This window comes from Ursus maritimus, unplaced genomic scaffold (assembly GCF_017311325.1).
Source record: "Ursus maritimus isolate PB19 unplaced genomic scaffold, ASM1731132v1 scaffold_13, whole genome shotgun sequence".
Lineage (NCBI taxonomy): Eukaryota > Metazoa > Chordata > Mammalia > Carnivora > Ursidae > Ursus > Ursus maritimus.
In genome coordinates this window covers 47,775,241-47,794,315 of record NW_024423675.1, presented here as the reverse complement: position 1 = coordinate 47,794,315, position 19,075 = coordinate 47,775,241, and the positions used below count along the sequence as shown (strand labels likewise).

General features: G+C 37.1%; 1 protein-coding gene across 1 annotated transcript; it reads left to right on the top strand.

The window, feature by feature from the left end:
* Positions 1-1,241: 1,241 nt before the first annotated feature.
* NMBR (neuromedin B receptor) lies at positions 1,242-18,208 on the top strand. Its single transcript, XM_008695050.2, has 3 exons — positions 1,242-2,528; positions 15,622-15,970; positions 17,807-18,208. Exons 1-3 carry the CDS (start codon positions 2,071-2,073, stop codon positions 18,206-18,208), a joined length of 1,209 nt encoding a protein of 402 aa, XP_008693272.1. The 5' UTR covers positions 1,242-2,070.
* Positions 18,209-19,075: the final 867 nt, after the last annotated feature.

Below are 19,075 nucleotides of genomic sequence, written 5' to 3'. Positions count from 1 at the left end.
GTTGCAGTTTGAAAGTGAGAGATTTCATAATATAGAAGATTGATTTGCTAGTTAACTTATTTTGCATAATAAGAATGGATGTTAAAAGATACAATTTAAATAACTTTGAAGATAAAATTCCCGGAGAAATTCTCAACTTATATGTAATATTAATTGCCTTGATATATATATAAAAGTGATTTATATACATATTTTCAAACTTAACTACATTTAGCCAACCTTAACCTAATAGCAAAGTAAGTAATGAAATCCAAGAAGACTATGATAAGGAATTATAATCAAGTTAGAAAATATAAAATTGACTGTAGTGCAAATCTTGTCTAATGAAACTATGATAATTAAATGCTGTTATTGGCCAGAAATATTTGAAAAATTGCTTATATTTTAGAAATGGGTTGGCACACTTCATCAGCTCATGGCTAGATCATCGTAGGTAGTTCTTGACTAATTTTCTTATCACACAAATTCTTTATTAACCAAGAACCAGCCTAATGTCATTTCTAATGAAGAGTGTTATTTGGCTAACTTCAGAACTGTGCTACTTCTGAGAAGTTTACATTAAACTCAGATGGTGTTAATTTGGAAAGTCATTTTGGTTTTGGGAACATCCTATTTAAAATAGCGTTATCAGGTGATGGGGTTAAAGAGCACACTTATCATCATGACCACTGAGTTATGTATGGAATTGCTGAATCACTCTCTTGTACACCTGAAACTAAAAAAATAGTGCATTATATTTGTACTGAGTATATATTTAGGGGTAGCATTGCTCAGTCATGGGCATTCATATGTTCAGCCTTAGTAGATATTGTCCAGCAAGTTTCCAAAAGAAAAATAGTTGGAATTCACTTTAGAAAATTGTCCATTTCTGCTAAAGTTAAACACATTCAATCATTGTGATCTAAAAAATCTACACCTGGGATTCAAATGTGCACCAGTAGACAGGCAAAGAATATTAATGGAAACATCGTCCAAATTAGTTAAAACTGTAAAGAATCCAAATGTCAACTTTAGAAGGGATAAATACAGTGGTACATTTATACTGGAATATTCTGCAGCAATGAAAAATGCCACACACACAATCACGAGTGGGCCTCAAGGATATAATGTTGAGTGAAAGAAACTGGACACAAGATTAAATACTTAATGGTTCCATTTATAAGATGCTCAAAAGCAGCAAACTAATCTTAGATGATAAAAGGCAGAATAAATAGTGGTCACTTCAAGGGATAGTGGTTAGATTGTAGGTTCTGAATGGTGGTTAGATTAAGCTAAACATCGAAGAATTGTGTACCTTATGCATTCTATATTTCAATAAAATATGTTTAAAACTAATATGCCAGATGTTGGAAAGAGTTTCCCTATTTAGGGTGAAAAAATTGGATCAAGGAAGAAGAGTGGGGAGGGAATTCCATTCATTTGCTCCATCCTTTGTCACTCATTCTCTTTCCCAAATTCAGTGTTCTAGCCTTGCCAGCTCAGCCCCTGAATTCGGAGGTTCGCACACTGGGGCTCCTCCCGCTCGGAGGCGGGTAAGGATGGAACTATGCAGGGGCACAGAGTGAGAGAGAGGACTCAGATCCCCTTCAATTCCATACATTCCAGCAGGAGCTGCAGACACACGAGCAAAGCTGTGGAAAGAGCAAAGTGCCAGCCGCCCCTCCGCTAGTTCCCAGGATTTCAGCTGAGGTTCGCTGGGCAGCGGCAGGATGACTTCCTCCCCTCCCTGAGAACCGTCGGACAGGTACTTTTATTAATTCCGGAGGGATAAAACTTTGTTCGCAAAAGGACTGTTCTCCCCTAGCTATAAAGGAAAATAAACCACTGAGGATTAGAACAAAGACGCAACTGCTTTGCCTTTTTTTTTTTTTTTTAATTTGGAGCCAGCAGGCGCCAATGCGCCCCTTCCAGAAGTGAAGCTCCGGAGCGTGAACGGACTTCTCACCAAGGCCCGGTCCTCTTTGGGACGCGGCAGTGTGACTAGCTCTCCCCAGGCAGTAAACTTGTTCCTGTGAGAGGGAAATTGATTAAGCCCAAGTGCGTGTTGCACTTTTCAGGGCACCCAGGCGCATGAAAACTCCAGTGGACTCTTCTGGAAAGGAGAACATGCCCCCCAAGTCTCTTTGCAACCTCTCCCAGACCGCGGACGAGAATCCCAGCGTCTTGGTTCCCGGGGTGTATGAGCGGGACTTCCTGCCCGCCTCCGACGGGACCAGCGCCAAGTTCGCGATCCGCTGCGTGATCCCGTCCCTCCACCTGCTCATCATCACCGTGGGCTTGCTGGGCAACATCGTGCTGGTGAAGATCTTCATCACCAACAGCGCCATGAGGAGCGTCCCCAACATCTTCATCTCTAACCTGGCCGCCGGGGACTTGCTGCTGCTGCTCACCTGCGTCCCGGTGGATGCCTCGCGCTACTTCTTTGACGAGTGGATGTTCGGGAAGGTGGGCTGCAAACTGATCCCGGTCATCCAGCTCACCTCCGTGGGGGTTTCCGTGTTCACTCTCACTGCCCTCAGCGCCGACAGGTAAGGGCGCAGGTGGTGGTGGTGTGGTCTGGAAAAGAGGTGGAGAAGGGTAGGAGTGCCCCTGGAGGGAAAAAGGGGAGTTCGGAAAGGCTGGGGAGGGGCAAGGAGAGAGGGAGAGAGAGTGTATGTGGGAATTGGAGTAAAAGGAGTTAAAACGGACTGAGCTGTGAAGCTTGAAAAAGTATATAAGAAAATTATTACTTTTAAAATAATTAACATTGTTTTTTTAAAATTGGAAAGTAGTTTTAGGATTGCACATTTCTAGTCTTCCTCCTTCCCTGCACACACTTTGGAAATCTTTGTTATCTATTTCATAGAAAAACTAGAATAATTGGGCAACAGTGCAAATATTATGTAGAAGCTTTTCTTGTGTGCCAGAATTTTAGAAGTGCACTTTCCTTATTCAGTACTTTGATAACCTGATTGGTAAGAATATTTGACTTAATATTAGGGAGATGTTTGATTTTGAGATTTTTTCAAATGGGGAAATATCGTTTACACTTATTAACTAAATTCTGTTATTTATTTGAAGTCAAACAACTACAATAGTAAATGCTCTTCAGACAGATGACTTCACATTCTTGTTTTAATACCTCAAGTCAAGTGACCCCCCCCAACAGGTAGGTACCAAATTTTAGTGTCTTAAAATGGTGTTGCAAAAATACGTTTTTGATATCAAATCTGCTTTTCGCATATTTTAATCATGGGAAGTGTCCATTATCCTACCTTGTGGATCAGCTAATTTCAACTATGTCATTCTCTGGGTGAAGATATTGAGGCCCAGGGAATGTAAGTTACCCTGGCAGAACAGAGAGAAGAATCCAGGCCTGCTGACTCCTGGTCCACTGCCCCTACCTCAGTCTCCCTATCATCATGCTTTCAAGCATTTAAGCAGGAGGGATGTCTGGATGGGGGTGGAGACAAAATATCCAATTAGGCAACTGTGCATGGAGCCCTGGTCTAATTCCCTTGGGGTCAGGGTATGAACTTCAGCTATTTAGACAAACAACTGGACTTGGATGATTAAGGTGTTGTTCACTCTCCTCTTCTTCAATTTACATGTTGTTATTAATGGAAAATGAGTCCATCTAAATTTCCTGGTATTTGTAACAATACCCTTCCATCACTCTGGCATTGAAGAGCCATTTTTCAATGAAGGAAAGACAATGATCACTGGGGAGTTGAGAGCTTCTGTCTTTTTAAACCAAGTGTTATCAGCTTTTTGGTGTGTGTCATATTCTTTCTAAAAACCACATTCTTATAAAAATAGCTGACTTTGGGTTATGTATGCACCTCAGCTTGCTAATATGATACCATTTCTATTAACTTTTATGAAGTCTTTTTTTGAATCCTATAATTAAAATGTGACTTTTTAGTTTAACTGCCCTTCCTTATAGGACCCATTTTAATTAGAAAGTTAAAAAAATTCTACTTAATGATTAGAATAAAACTTAATGAATAGTCATCACTAACAGTAGTTAAAATTACTATCATTGTGCTTTTATTTCTATGAGTAGCAAGATCCAAGGCTTGAGTTTATTTCACACCATTTTTTTTCAATCTATTATCATGGAGACCCACAGGTAAATTGGCTCTGACCAAGCTGAGAGAACTTGCTATTCCTCGTGTACCTACTGACTTTTTCGGTTTGTTACGTGTGTTGAGTACTCTGTAAATGCAGCACAGTTAACTTACTAAGGATAAAAAAAGGTGGGTTGCCTCTTTTACTTGGTCCAGATTCTACTCTTGCTTATTAGTGTGTGTTTTAGAATTATAAATCAAGGAACTGGAATCACTGGTGATGAAACGACCCAATACATTCCAATATTCAATTAAAATGGTTTGGAAATGTTTTCCTATATATTGTCTACACTTGTACTTTTCTTCCAGAACATAGTAATTAGGGGTGCCTGGGTGGCGCAGTTGTTAAGCGTCTGCCTTCGGCTCAGGGCGTGATCCCGGCGTTCTGGGATCGAGCCCCACATCAGGCTCCTCTGCTAGGAGCCTGCTTCTTCCTCTCCCATGCCCCCTGCTTGTGTTCCCTCTCTCGCTGGCTGTCTCTGTCAAATAAATAAATAAAATCTTGGAACAAAATTATTAAAAAAAAAAAAGAACATAGTAATTAAGTGTTGATAAGTACTTGATCTCCTCACATTTTATTTAAGCAAATGTTTTGATTTCCTGTGAATTTGATAACAAGTAGAAGACTAATCTCCCTTAGCACTGTGCTTTTGTATGGGAGTTCATTACCCTCACAACACTATGAAGGAGGTATTAATATTAATATCATTTTAAAGCAAAGAAAACTAAGTCTTGAAATTAAGCAACATTTTAATGATCTCACAATGATGGAGCCAGCATTTGAGCTCAGTTCAAAGCCCATACTCTTCACCATTAAGCCACATTATTGCTTTTCTAAATATAAGAAATTATTAATGATTTTTCCTACTAATGGTAGACTGAGTTCAGTTTGAAACAAAGCACCCAAGAGTAAAAAAGAAAAAATGATTGCAAAAGCTGATTCATTAGATTCAACAAAAGCAAAGAACATCATAAAATGTGATTGTAAAATAAAAGAAACATCTCAAAGTCAAAATTCAGTAGTAGTTGTGGCAACAGGAAAACCGAAACAAAACAAAACAAAACACACACACACGCACACACACTCTCACACCCTCACATGTGTGCTGTGATACCGAGGGGGTGAAGTCCCATGAACATAATTATGATTGGCATTTCGATCTCTCCGTCACTGTCTGTTACAGTAGCTTCATTTCCAAGCTTAGAATATAATTTCTTTGATTCTTGAAGACCTTTGGCCTCTAAAAGCCCCTAATTAAAATGCAAATAACTTTTAAGAATGAATTCTTCTTTTTCTTTTACAGGAAAAATTTCTCAATTCTTAGCGCTGAACTGTAAACTTTATTTATAATTTTATATATTTACAAATGTAAAACTAGATATCAATTCTTATTCTTTTTTATGTGTTAACTAAAATGCATTTATAAATTAAATATTACAAATCTATAAATTAATAAAAGTGAGATTAATATGAATTTAATGTATCCGGTTATGTTGTTTTTCTGATATTAAATAGGCAATGTTGGATTGAATGCAAAAATAATTTTGCACCAAATCTGACTCTAGTGCTAATATATAAATGGTTTTAAGCTTTTGTTTGCTGGTTAAGATAATCAGATTTAATTCCATAATGGAGCTAGTTGAATCAATAACATTACTTGGATATTATACCCATGCAAACAGATATTCTCTTCAGTATAATTATTTGTTAAAATAGTGAAACAGATCAAATGTAGGCCCTGGATCTAACACTTTCTAGGCTGCCAGAAGCATTTTTATGAGTCTCAGTCCTGTGATGGAGGTGGGGAGGAATGCCATGATCTGTTTCCAGGGTTTTCACCCAAACTCCTGACTGAAGCTCAGGTACTGATTGACCAGCTGGCCCCAACTGCAGATGCTTCTTCTTTGGTCTAGAGCCCTGGGTAGTATACCCAGAAGCCCTTGCTTCTCTGTGCGTACCGTAGCACTTTGAGTGTATTTCTAAACTCTTCTGGAGAGTTCAGACTAGCCATACCTCCCTAAGAGAATACTCCCCACTTGCCCTACAGATAACGCATTTTACCAGAGTGAGGACTTTCTTATTGTCTACTTGCTCTAAAAGAATTTAAGGGAGCTTAAAAATAAAGATGCAAACAACATACGAGAGAAATAAAAAAGGGACGAAACCCAGGTAGAGGAAAAATAAAAGTTGAGGACTATGACGTAACCTATACTATCACAAACTCTTAGTCACAGGTTTGTCTGCAAGTTTTCTAGCTGCTGATGCAGAAAGGACAATTTGTCCATAAGAAGTGCTCAGTGTTATTTTTATCAAGTCATAAAACAGGGTAAATTATAACCTGCTCTTCATTATTAGTTTTTAATTTGAATTCATATGTATGATTTTTTTTTAAGGATTTTATTTATTTATTCAAGAAAGAGTGAGAGCAAGAGACAGAGAGAGGGGGCGCCTGGGTGGCGCAGTCCTTAAGCGTCTGCCTTTGGCTCAGGGCGTGATCCCGGCGGTCTCCGCTGGGAGCCTGCTTCTTCCTCTCCCACTCCCCCTGCTTGTGTTCCCTCTCTCACAGGCTGTCTCTCTCTCTGTCAAATAAATAAATAAAATCTTAAAAAAAAAAAAAAGAAGAGAGAGAGCATGAGGGGGGTGAAGGGCAGAGGGAGAAGCAGACTCCCTGCTGACCAGGCAGCCCAATGGGATCCCAGGATTGTGGGATCACGACCTGAGCCAAAGGCAGACGCCTAACCAACTAACAAAAGTTGCTATATTTGACTCCAATAAGTCAGATATTTTTTATTCATTGGTCTCAAATGCTTCTAGCTTATGTCTCTTTTTCCTTCTCTTTAGAAGGAATCCCGCACGTTGGAGGTACTGTGTAATTTTTACAATATTCACACTACTGCCATAATTTATATATTACTTTATAGTTTTTGAAGATTATTCATCCACCTTGATCTGACACTTTTGGGACACACTGTAAGTAAGAAGGAATGCACCAGGCATGTGGGTGCTAGTCCTGCATCTGCTGAGTTCAGATGTTCTAGTTGGAGAAGATGATAAGATGGTGCAAAACACATGCTCATAAGGCGGCTATTTTCTTCATTTGCAAATTAAGAATAATGTCCTCAACTGTAGAGCTGAGGGTCTATAGCTGGGATCCTATTATTTCCCTACCTGGATATTGAGGGAGAAAGATCAAAAAGGGGGAAGGGACACTAGTATTGGTGAGGCAGCTGGATAGTGAGTTCTGTCTCCGGGGCTCTACCTATCGCTCTACTCCATGTTGCAACATCTCAGACAAGACTTTCAGTTAATAATTTATGCTGATTCTATTGGACCCACTTCTCAGTGGAAACAAAGACTCTCTAAGATGTACCTGTCAGTCTTTTGCCTGTGGTGCTACATTTAAATAGGGGCCCATCTACTCCGGCTGAGCCAGGAAGTCAGATAGGGAAGTTCAACAGCACTCCCCATATTGTTAGTTGTCTCAGGAGTATGGTTCCTGTTTGTGTGTTTCAGGAACAAAAATGACAATTTACTTTGGTTCTTCCAGTTGCTGATTCCTCAGGAGGGTTGACCAGTTCCAAGGTCTTTAAAATTTTTAATTGCATTTTTACTTTCTCATTCTCGGAAAGTTCTTTTTTTTTTAAGATTTTACTTATTTATTTGACAGAGAGAGAGACAGCCAGTGAGAGAGGGAACACAAGCAGGGGGAGTGGGAGAGGAAGAAGCAGGCTCCCAGCGGAGGAGCCCGACGTGGGGCTCGATCCCAGAAGGCCGGGATCACGCCCTGAGCCGAAGGCAGATGCTTAACGACTGAGCCACCCAGGCGCCCCCCCCCTTTTTTTTAATTAAAACCTGAGTATAGTTGACATACTATGTTATATTAGTTTCAGATGTATAACATAGTGAGTCAACTTCTCTATATATTATGCTATGCTCACCTCAAGCATAGCTACCATTTGTCACAATGCACCACTATTACAGTAACATTGATTATATTCCCTATGCTGTTTCTTTTATTCTTGTGACATTCATTGCATAATTGGAAGCTGTATCTCCCTCCTTTACCCATTTTGCTCATCCCCTCACCTCCCTTCCCTCTGGCAACCATTAGCTCATTCTCTGTATTTGTAGGTTTGATTCTGCATTTCGATTTTTTTATTCATTTGTTTTGTTTGTCAGGATCACACATGAAATAAATCATATGGTATTTGTTTTTCTCAATCTGACTTATTTCTCTTAGTGTAATACCCTCTATGTCCATCCATGTTGTCACAAATGGCGTGATCTTATCCTTTATTGTGGTTGTATAATATTCCATTCAATAAGTTCTTACACTTTTTTAATTAGTCCTGACTGGCTTATTTATTGTATTTCTGGAAAATTAGATATTGATATGAGGTGTAGATGATTCCCTTCTGGAAGGAGTTGATTCAATATTCAGTACAAGATAGTTATATGCTATAGTTGTGTATTTACTTTTCATTATTATGTTTACTTTAGAATCAATATGTAGGTTTTAGATAATATTTATGTAACCAGTAGATTATTTTCAGCTCTATGGAGAACTCCACCCACATCCCAAATATACTGACCACTGGTATTTGGAAAGTTCATTCCTTTATTTTCTATACAAAAAGTTACATGTCTTCATTATATTTCCTTTTCTTTTTATTGTTGTTTTTGTTCCTGTATCCTTATTTGTTTCTGTTTGATCAATGTTGTTTTCAGTTTCGATCCAGGCTTCAAAGTGATGAACCAGCTTAATATTGCTAGGTTCAAACTTAATGAGCTATCTCTTAACTTACTGTTTTAATTATTTATACAAAATATTCATTGTTATTAAGTTCATAGCCTATCTTTGTGAGTGCTACGATTTATTGAGGTTCTAGGCAGTATTTAATTTTCTTTTTTTTTCCCAAAGGTTTATTTATTTATTTTAGAGAGAGAGTGAAAGGGAGTGAGAGAGAGTTTGCGTGTGTGCACATGAGCCGGGGTGGGGGGGTTGAGGGAGAGGGAGAGAAACAAACTTCCCGTTGAGCGCGGAGCTCATGGGCTCGCTCTCAAGACCCTGAGATCATGACCTGAGCCAAAATCAAGAGTCCGATGCTTATCTTATCCAACCCAGGCGGCCCCCTCCACCTTGCAACTTTAAAAGAAATATTTATTTATCTTTTGTTCCCTCTGCTGGATAAGATTTCTAGGCAGTATTTTCTATTTCCAGTTACTCATGGATCCTCAAGGGGAACAAGAATAAATGATAACCACTTATTTATCCCTAGCCCTTCCCTTGATGCAGCTATTTGCCGTTAAGGTTTTGATTCCTGTCTTCTGCAGATTTTCATTAAGAATATTGTTTCAACTTTCAATGTAGACCTTCTTTACTTTTATTATTATTTGTGGAAGTTAAGGGGGATTATTTTGAAAACAAACATTTTAATAAGTGATTTAATTTAAATTAATTTTTGGAAGAGAATCACATTTTAAGAGACAACCAAGCATTAAACATCTCACGAGAAGCCAGTTTTAGATTATGAGAGTAGACCTGGAAATGACTGTAGGTATTTACATGGATTTGATGAAAATGCAGTTTTTAGAGATGACTCACAAAATAGGAAATGAGGGTGCCTGGGTGACTCAGATGGTTAAGCGTCTGCTTTCAGCTCAGGTCATGATCCCCAGGGTCCTGGGATCAAGCCCCACGTCATTGGGCTCCCTGCTCGATAGAGAGCCTGCTTCTCCCTCTCCCTTTCCCTCTGCCTGCTGCTCTGACTGCTTGTGCTCTCTCTCTCTCTCTGTCGAATAAATAAATAAATAAATAAATAAATAAATAAATAAAATCTTTAAAAAAATGAACTGTTACTTGCTAGTACTGTTGAGGCTTAGTTTCTCCCATAAAAATGATCATTAAATTGAGAAAACGTGATTACAGACATAAGTCAAGACTTTCCATTTAAAAATACCACTGACTTTTAAAGGACAAGGAGATCAAATGTCTAAAAATAAGTAGAATAGATAAAGCACTTAATTTTTCAGTTGCTTCCTCTGCAATGTGCCATAAACTGAAAAAATATAGACTCTGAAGTCACAAGATAGTCTTGTGTGAATCCTGAGTCATCTGCCTACTGGCTATCATTTCAACATCATTTAATCCCTTAATCTCAATGAATTTTTCTGTAAAATGGGTACTTTAATTAATTTTACTGCACGGGATAATTTTATCAAATGACATAATATGCATTTTTAAACAGTATGTAGCTGTGTAACTACTTATACTATGTCAACTGTGTGTCAGGATGACAAATAACCCATTCACTCAAACCAATATTTATTCACATACGCAGTTAATTATTAGATAATAGGCACTGAAGTGGAGAACAAAATGAGCCTATTGTAAAATGAATGAAAATGAGCTCTCTACCTTGTATAGGCCTTCTCCAATTCCTTTAATCATAGACTGGCTAGTTCCAACCTGTTGCCTTCAACAACATTATCTGTCATTGTCATTCTCCTTCTTGCGACACTTTCATATGTCATTTAAATCATACACTTTAATGGGTTAAGAACAAAATAATTGGGGGAGAGGGGTAGAGAACAAATGGAATTGCTGAGCCCTCTGTAATTGAATATGGTATTTTTCATCCTTTCCAAAGTGACATCCCACTTATTACATTATGTTTAAAAGATTATTGCTTTAGCCATTCTGTTATGATCTTGAATAGATATTTTTAAATAATAAATTCACAATAAGTTTTATTGCTATAAGCTATAAATATGTTTAAAACATGATGTGGTGAGAGCACTGAGTGCTATACGCAACTAATGAAGCATTGAACATTATGTCAAAAACTAATGAATGATGTACTATATGTTGGCTAATTGAATTTAAATTAAAAAAAAGCATGATGTGGGACACCTGGGTGGTTGGTTAAATGGTCGACTCTTGATTTGGGCTGAGGTCATGATCTCAGGGTCCTGGGTTGGAGCCCTGTGTCAGGCTCCAAGCTCAGCAGGGAGTCTGCTTGCGTATTCTCTCATTCCCTCTCCCTCTGCCCGTCCCCCTGCTTGCATGCGCTCTCGCTCTCTCGCAAACAAATAAATCTTTTAAAAAAGGAAAACATGATGTGACATACTATAAAAGGCAGGCATCTAATTCTTAACACTGAACTTTCGCTAGATTCCAGATACTCTCCATTGATGAATGTATGTCCTTTGCACAAGACAAGCTCACAAGGGTCTTGTGGAAAGATGCTCACTGCCACAGTCAATGTTCTTGAAAGGTGATTTCTAAACCTGGTTTATAGTCAGAATCATTTGAAAATCTTAGTAAAATGCAAAACCTCACATTTTTGCATCCTAGAGACTCTGTGCCAGTAAGTTTGGGGAGAAACCTAATACTCTGTTTTCAGCTCTAGATGATTCTGAATATTGATCCAGCTTGGGCATTATTGGACTAGACTGTGTCTCCATCTCTAATGTCCATTCTCCCCTTAACCTAATATCCGATGACCACCGCACTCTACCAAAACTGCTTTTCATAAGTGATCTCCTTGCTGCTTAGACCACGTTTCCTTATCAGTTCAACAAATGTTCATTGAGAAATGCCTATGGGTCAGGCATTGTGTTAGGCACTTTAGATACTACGGTAAGCAAAAGGAGGTTTCCGTTTTTGTTTTTAGAGTATTTGTCACAGAGGGTCTATACTTCTTTTTGAAATTTTCTCTTTCTCTTGCTTCCACAACACCTTTTCGCCTTTGTCAGATTGTTCACGTTTAACTCTTTGTTGGCCTCTGATAAATGAAAGTATGATAAGAAAAAGAAAAGAAACTATGGATAACATAACTAATAGGTTTATAGAAATGTGTAGATGGAGATTTTGAAATATTTAGATAACTTCATATAAGCTAAAATGATCTAATTTTCATTATATATTTTATAATATGATTATATTCCATTATCCCTTTACATTAAATTTAGACTATACACAGATGTGATAAGTGCAAGATTCAAAACAGAAATTAATGAAGAAGCATATCTATTTATTAATATTTAACACATGAATGGTAATTATGTTTTCTTTAATCCCTTTTGATTAATTATTTTCTAATTTTCCATTAGGGATAACTTTCTGAGACTATCTGAAAGAAAAAAAAACTTTTCACACATATGTATTATGCTACTAAATTTAATGACATAGTTTGCAAACTGAGGGACTGTTTCATTCCTACATTTTTATAAGTATTTGAAGGAAAAATGATTAAACATGTCCATACTAATTTGTACTGTATTGTTTGATTTTTTTCCTTTCAAAGATGCACATGAAACATTAATGTAAAACTTATTCTCTGACAATTATGTGATGTTTAAGTACTAATAATGACACTTCAGTAATCTGTTGTAAACTGTAATTTCTGGCTTTAGAGAATTGTCAGTACTCCCCTTTCCATCACATGTATATTATTTAGGGGAAGATCCAAAGTCTATTTCCCTTTCTTGCAGGACATGACCAGGAATCATCCCTGTTGGAAAGGCCTTCTCTACCCATGTCTTACACCCCCACTAGATTTCTTACTTCTCCTAAATCAAGAATTCTAGACCTGTTGCTAGCTCTACTATGGCAATCTTGTCAGAATGAAAGAGTTATAACTTTCATTCCTCTTCGCAGTTTCCCTAACATGCTTTATGTTTACCTGGTTGGATATGGGGTGGGAATAAGGGGAGGGGAGTGACATTTGTTTTCCTCTCCCTCTTTTTTTTTTTTTTAAGATTTTATTTATTTATTTGAAGGAGAGAGAGAGAGCATGAGTCAGGGGCAGAGGCAGAAGAAAAGGGAGAAGCAGACTCCCTACTGAGCAGGGAGCCTGATGCTGCGCTCCATTCCAGGACCCTGAGATCATGACCTGAGCCCAGGACCCTGAGATCATGACCTGAGCCCAGGACCCTGAGATCATGACCTGAGCCAAAGGCAGATGCTTAACTGACTGAGTCACCCAGGTGCCCCTGTTTTCCTCCTTTTAAAATCCATAAAGGAAAGTTCAGAATATTCTTTGAGTTTTCTAACAATCTAACAAGGAAAGCTAGTTAATTGATCAAGTTATTCACTTGGATTTTATTATGAGAAAAAAAATTTTTTGCTTGAAACTTTGGAGAAGCTGTGCTACTATTATTGTTAGCTATTATTGAAACTATACTATAAAAGAGCAGTAAACAAAATTTTCTGAATTATTTCCATACATATATAATAAGAACATATATTCATAACATAAGAATAGGACCTATGCAAAAGGGTGACATGAAAACAAGAACTTCTAGAAAATAAAAATATGAGAATAGAAATTTAAAGAATCAGAAGAAAGAATGGAAGCTAAAGCTAATAAATTATCATAGAAAGTAAAACCAAAAAGAAGTTGGAGCTGAGCTTGTTAAAGTAAAAAAACGAAGAAAGAGGAATTGAGATTCAAGCACTGGGACTCCAATTATTCAGCAAGGTGGTAGAAGAACATTTTTTTAAAAAGTAAATTCAGGAACATGGAAAATTGTGCAAACAAAGCAATGATCAAGTAGCAACTCTAGGTAAATCAGAGACATGTTTAAGAAAGATAACATAATATATTACTTAATCCTGCAGTGAGAGATACTTGTTTATTCATAATAACAATATAGTGACTCTCTTATAAACGTTTAATATAGCATACTAAATCAGGAAGTTGGTAATGGGAGGAATAGAGGTGGTATAAGAGAGAAAATTTTCCACTTCTGTAACAGGATGTCAAGACAAATGTCGATAATATTTATTTCAAGAGACAGTGGCAGAAGGACATTTCTTAGACATACGGAGGTAATGATGTGAAATTGGTTCAATCCAGGAGCAGGACCTGAAATGAAATCAGGGGCTTCTATTTTTCTTTATCGTCTCATAGTGCTCTCTGATTAAAACAAAAACAACAACAAAACAAAACAAAAACCTCTTTGAATGTATTAATCTAATAAAAAATTTAAAAGAAACAGAAACAAATAGCTCATTCTAGTTACTGATTGTAATTCTCCTTTTACTTTCTTAAGAACATACAATTAAGCAGAATGGGGAGGGAACACATGCCTACTACGTTCTGCCGTGTGCAAAGTCTGGGTAAAATAAACGCATTATGCATGCTACTTTATTTAATTTGGTGTTGAGGCCCTTTGCTGTTGTTCTACTTTAAAATTTATATGTTTCTTGTTATACATGAGAAGATTCTCTAGATAAAAATATGGACTTTCTCTTATTGAGAGCTTGGGAAGGACACTTGATGCCAGTCAGGGAGGAGGAAGACAGGCTCCCCTCAGGCTGGGAGCTGTTCCTTTCCTGTGGGCAATGGGAAATAGCTTTACAGAACCTCAGAAGATCTTACCTGCTTGTTATGGTACTTGAAATATTCTGAATTTTTTAGGACACCAGACTAAGTCAAATGTAAATAAGGAGAAGGTATAGAATCATGGCATGGTTACTATTTTGCTAATTGGCAGGCACAGTAAGAGGTGCTCTTCCTGTTTTTTTTTATAATCAAGAAACTTCAAGAGAAATGTTTTCTCCCCACCTTACAGATGAAGAAGACCTTAAGTGATTTTCTAAAGGATATCAGAGATGAGACAATGGTTCAGATTTGACTAAAATCACTTTTTACTGTATTGTGTTAACCTTCTAGGTACACTGTAACCTGAAATACTTTCAGAAAAATACAAATGATTTGATGTTCACATATAATTTTGGTTTGTTTGCATTATTATTACCCTTAAGTGTGTGATTGAGTTAGCCGTTTGGATCGTTTAAGCCCTGTGTCCTGGAGTGTGGTTCCTTGTACCATTACAACAGTTTTATATAGGAAGAGAAGATTTCATGAGGTCTCAAAATGAAATAAATTTGAGCTGCAAAGATAGAACATTACTTCGTCCTCAGTTCTTTCAGTACTTGTGATTGAATTACGGCAGAAATCCCAGTCTAGATTAGTCTATAAGATTTACTGATGTCCTCAGGAAAAAATGTGGGTGACTCAGGCTCAAAAGTTGAAGAAGAGTATCAAGATAGAACTTAGTAACATTATTTTGTAGACATTTTATATTTTAGGGTTATTGTATATTATAGCAATTTCAGTAGTGATAGCTTTTTTTGGAAAATGTAATGATTTAAATAAAAATATTCAATAAATGATGATACTTTGTAGTATTATTGATTTAGAATAAGATTTGTGAAAGAGGTAAGCAAATCAATGCAATTTGGGGAATGACAGTTTAAAATCTTTCCCTTTCTCTTCCTGTCTTCTGTGCTAATAAGCAGTGGAATGACTTGTAGACAGACAGACATCGGAGATCTGAAGTATTCCATACACTACAAAACAGCTAAGGGATAATGGAATATTAGCAAGTAGGATCTCCTTCCTCCCTCCCTCCTTCTTTCCTCCCTTCCTTCCTCTCTCTTTCTCCCTCCCCTTACATTTTCCTTCTAAGAGAGTAATGTGAGGCGTGTTGTCTTTCCAGGTACAGAGCCATTGTCAATCCCATGGACATCCAGACATCCGGAGCGGTGCTGCGGACCTGTGTGAAGGCGGTGGGGATCTGGGTGATCTCCCTGCTGCTGGCGGTTCCGGAAGCCGTGTTTTCGGAAGTAACGCGCATCGATAGCTTGGAAAATGGCAACTTCACGGCATGTATACCCTACCCTCAGACGGATGAATTACACCCAAAGATTCATTCAGTGCTCATCTTCTTGGTCTATTTCCTCATACCACTTGCTGTTATTAGCGTTTATTATTATCATATTGCAAAGACCTTAATTAAAAGTGCACATAATCTTCCTGGAGAATGCAATGAACATACTAAAAAACAGGTAAGCATGGTAGGTGTGTTTGTGTTCTGGGTGTGTCGGTCAGGTGCAGTAACTGGTATTTTCTGGTCTATTTCGTGGGTTCTCAATACCGTGAAAGATTAGAAGAGTCACAGGGCGTTGGGATTTGCATTAGCCTGAACTAGAAGGGATGTTGTGCCGAGAGGAGGAGGGGAGCCATGTGCAATACGCCGCCATGTTATAGCTGTGTAGAGGTCCACTGAAGTCCAGCTTATCTCCCATCTGGGCTTAGAGCTATTAAAATTTAATGTTTTTGAAGGCTTTTCCTTATCTGCAAATGTTCATGCAAAAAACAACACAAATAAACCAGAAAATTATCACATTTCAAGAAGGTAACTTCTATTTATTGATGACCATCAACATCAGAAATCCACATCTTTAAAAGCTAAAAAATCAACCAATCACTAAAGTACTTGCAGATAAATTTATAGATTTATTATCTAAATATCTACCATCATTGAAGCAAAAAAAAAAATTCAGGTCATAAGCTCACTGCGCTTGTTCCTTTGTTCTGTGATCCAATTTGTATCTCAATTAGGGTATTTGAGTTTTTGCTTTGGCTTTTAAAATTGAGTTCCTCTTACCCTCCCACCTCCACTTGGGTGTTTTAAAGTGGCCTTAGTGCTGCCTTGTTTTTGTGAATTTCTTTATTAGAACTTATAAACTCTGGCTGGGTAACTAGGCTTGTTATCAGCTAAGAAATAACCTCAATGCCAAAAGCCTGCCTGTGCATTTGAGACTCCAAGTATAGGCTGCCGTGAAGTTCTTGCACCATCCTCCACCTGCTAGAGTGGACACTGCTTCATAATACAAATTTCACAGTTGAGCTCCTTGATATTGCCAGGTTGCTTAATTCATGCCACCAGGATACATCTGGGGTACCACATTTTGCTTGCCTCCTCTTTACTACACCTCTATTTGCTTCTCGCATCACCACTCCCTACAGTTTTCTTTGGCATGTTCTAACTCACTATCAATAGTTTTAGCTCAGAAAATATCATTCTGCCTACTATCAATATCCTTTGGTACATTAAGTTTTCATACTCATGTGGCCTTATTTAAATATTTAAGAAAATAAGACAAATATGAGCTAAACCTTGGACTCTAGATGTTAGAAGATGACTTTTAGATTTAAAAGATTTATTTCCAATATTTGAATTTTGTCTATCACATTCCTGAAGATTTTGTTATAAAACAGTAAGCACAGTATGTAAAGTTTATGAAAAGAAAGAAAATGTCTTTATATTTTTAAAGGTCTCTAACATAGTAATACTTATAGGATTGATAGTTACATCAGATGGTTTTGATTTATGTGAGTCAGAAGTTTAAATCCCAAGTTTTTGTTTTTGTTTTTGTGGAATAAGGATTTAAAAAGTCATGCTGTATTTCAATTACCCTGATTTAAAAAAAATCTAATCTTAAGCATATTGTGTGGTTCATTAATTCAGTGGATTTAATACAAACAAATGATTTATATTTAAAGTGAACACACTAAGACTGTAAGCAACAGGAAAGTAGTTGAAAATAAGAGACAATTTTCATAGGTCACAGTTTTAACATGAAGACATAGCCATTTATTAATAATTTATCATCCAGTCTTGTAGAGGCTGTCACGTATTTTTAGATGAAAGTGTATAGTGACCAAAATAGGCTTTGTCAAACTGTTGAAATCATCACTTTTTTGAGGAAAATAACTTTTGTATTTTTGGATGCATTTGCTTGCCATGGTAAGTTTTACTGTTTTTGCACCATGATGTTTTGCATGCAGATGGTTCCATTTTCATTTTAACCAATGGGACTGTTTCCTTGTATTTGCAGATGGAAACACGGAAGCGCCTGGCTAAAATTGTGCTGGTCTTTGTGGGCTGCTTTGTCTTCTGTTGGTTTCCAAATCACATTCTCTACATGTATAGGTCTTTCAATTATAATGAGATTGACCCATCTCTAGGCCACATGATTGTCACCTTACTTGCCCGTGTTCTGAGCTTTTGCAATTCTTGTGTCAATCCATTTGCTCTTTATCTACTCAGCGAAAACTTCAGGAGGCATTTCAATAGCCAGCTCTGCTGTAGGAGGAAGTCCTATCAAGAGAGATCAACCAGCTACCTTCCCAGCTCTTCTGCAGTGCGTATGACATCTCTGAAAAGCAATGCTAAGAATATGATGACCAATTCAGTTTTACTAAATGGGCACAGCATGAAGCAGGAAATGGCATTGTGATTTGAGCCATTTGGTGGAAAGAACTTACTCACCTTTCTATCTCTATTGAGCAGAGCAGAAAGAAACAATTTCCTCATTCTTACTATTGCTCAGCTAATTCATGAGGTGATTTCATGATTGACTCAGAAAAGGCAAGACAAACACAGCTAGCATTCTTCTCTGAACAGGACTTTAAATTACATTGAAAAATATATATCTCATATTAAAAGTCATCCAAGATGCAGTTCTACATGTGTATACATTAATATTGCTTCAGGATTTAAGCTGTTGTTAGAGACAACTCTAGTGTATTTATCTTAAATTTGTTTTATCTTGAAGCATGAAATGAATTTCTATATTGACTTGATGATTCAGTGAGGGTAATATTCAAACTCCTATTATTTGAAATACAAGTCATATTTTCCTGGTGAATTTTATTCATAACTGGTGCATGTATTTATCTACTTTGTTTAAATAAAATAGAAAATTCAAAAGGTAGAGCTTAATCACAAGTCCATAATATTAATTTATTGTGATTCTTTGTGTAATTAATCATAATTTATAGAGATAGCTTATGTCTAACTTTTAGGTGTGTGATTAAAAGGTATGATGACATTTGATTATGAATAATAAAATGGATATCATATGAATATGATTGATTTTACATTATGAAGTAAAATAGTTATCATATGTCCCAAAACTATGACTTAGAAAATGGCATGGCCATTTTTGTATACACTGCTAAGTCCCTGAATATGTAGATGTTTCTGTATAGATATGATAAGATTAGTGTAATTCTGGTGAGTTCCTTTACTCATCCTCTCTTGCAACAGCCACCTGACAAGAGTATGAAATCTCATTTAAGTAAGTTTACTCTGCATAGTACCA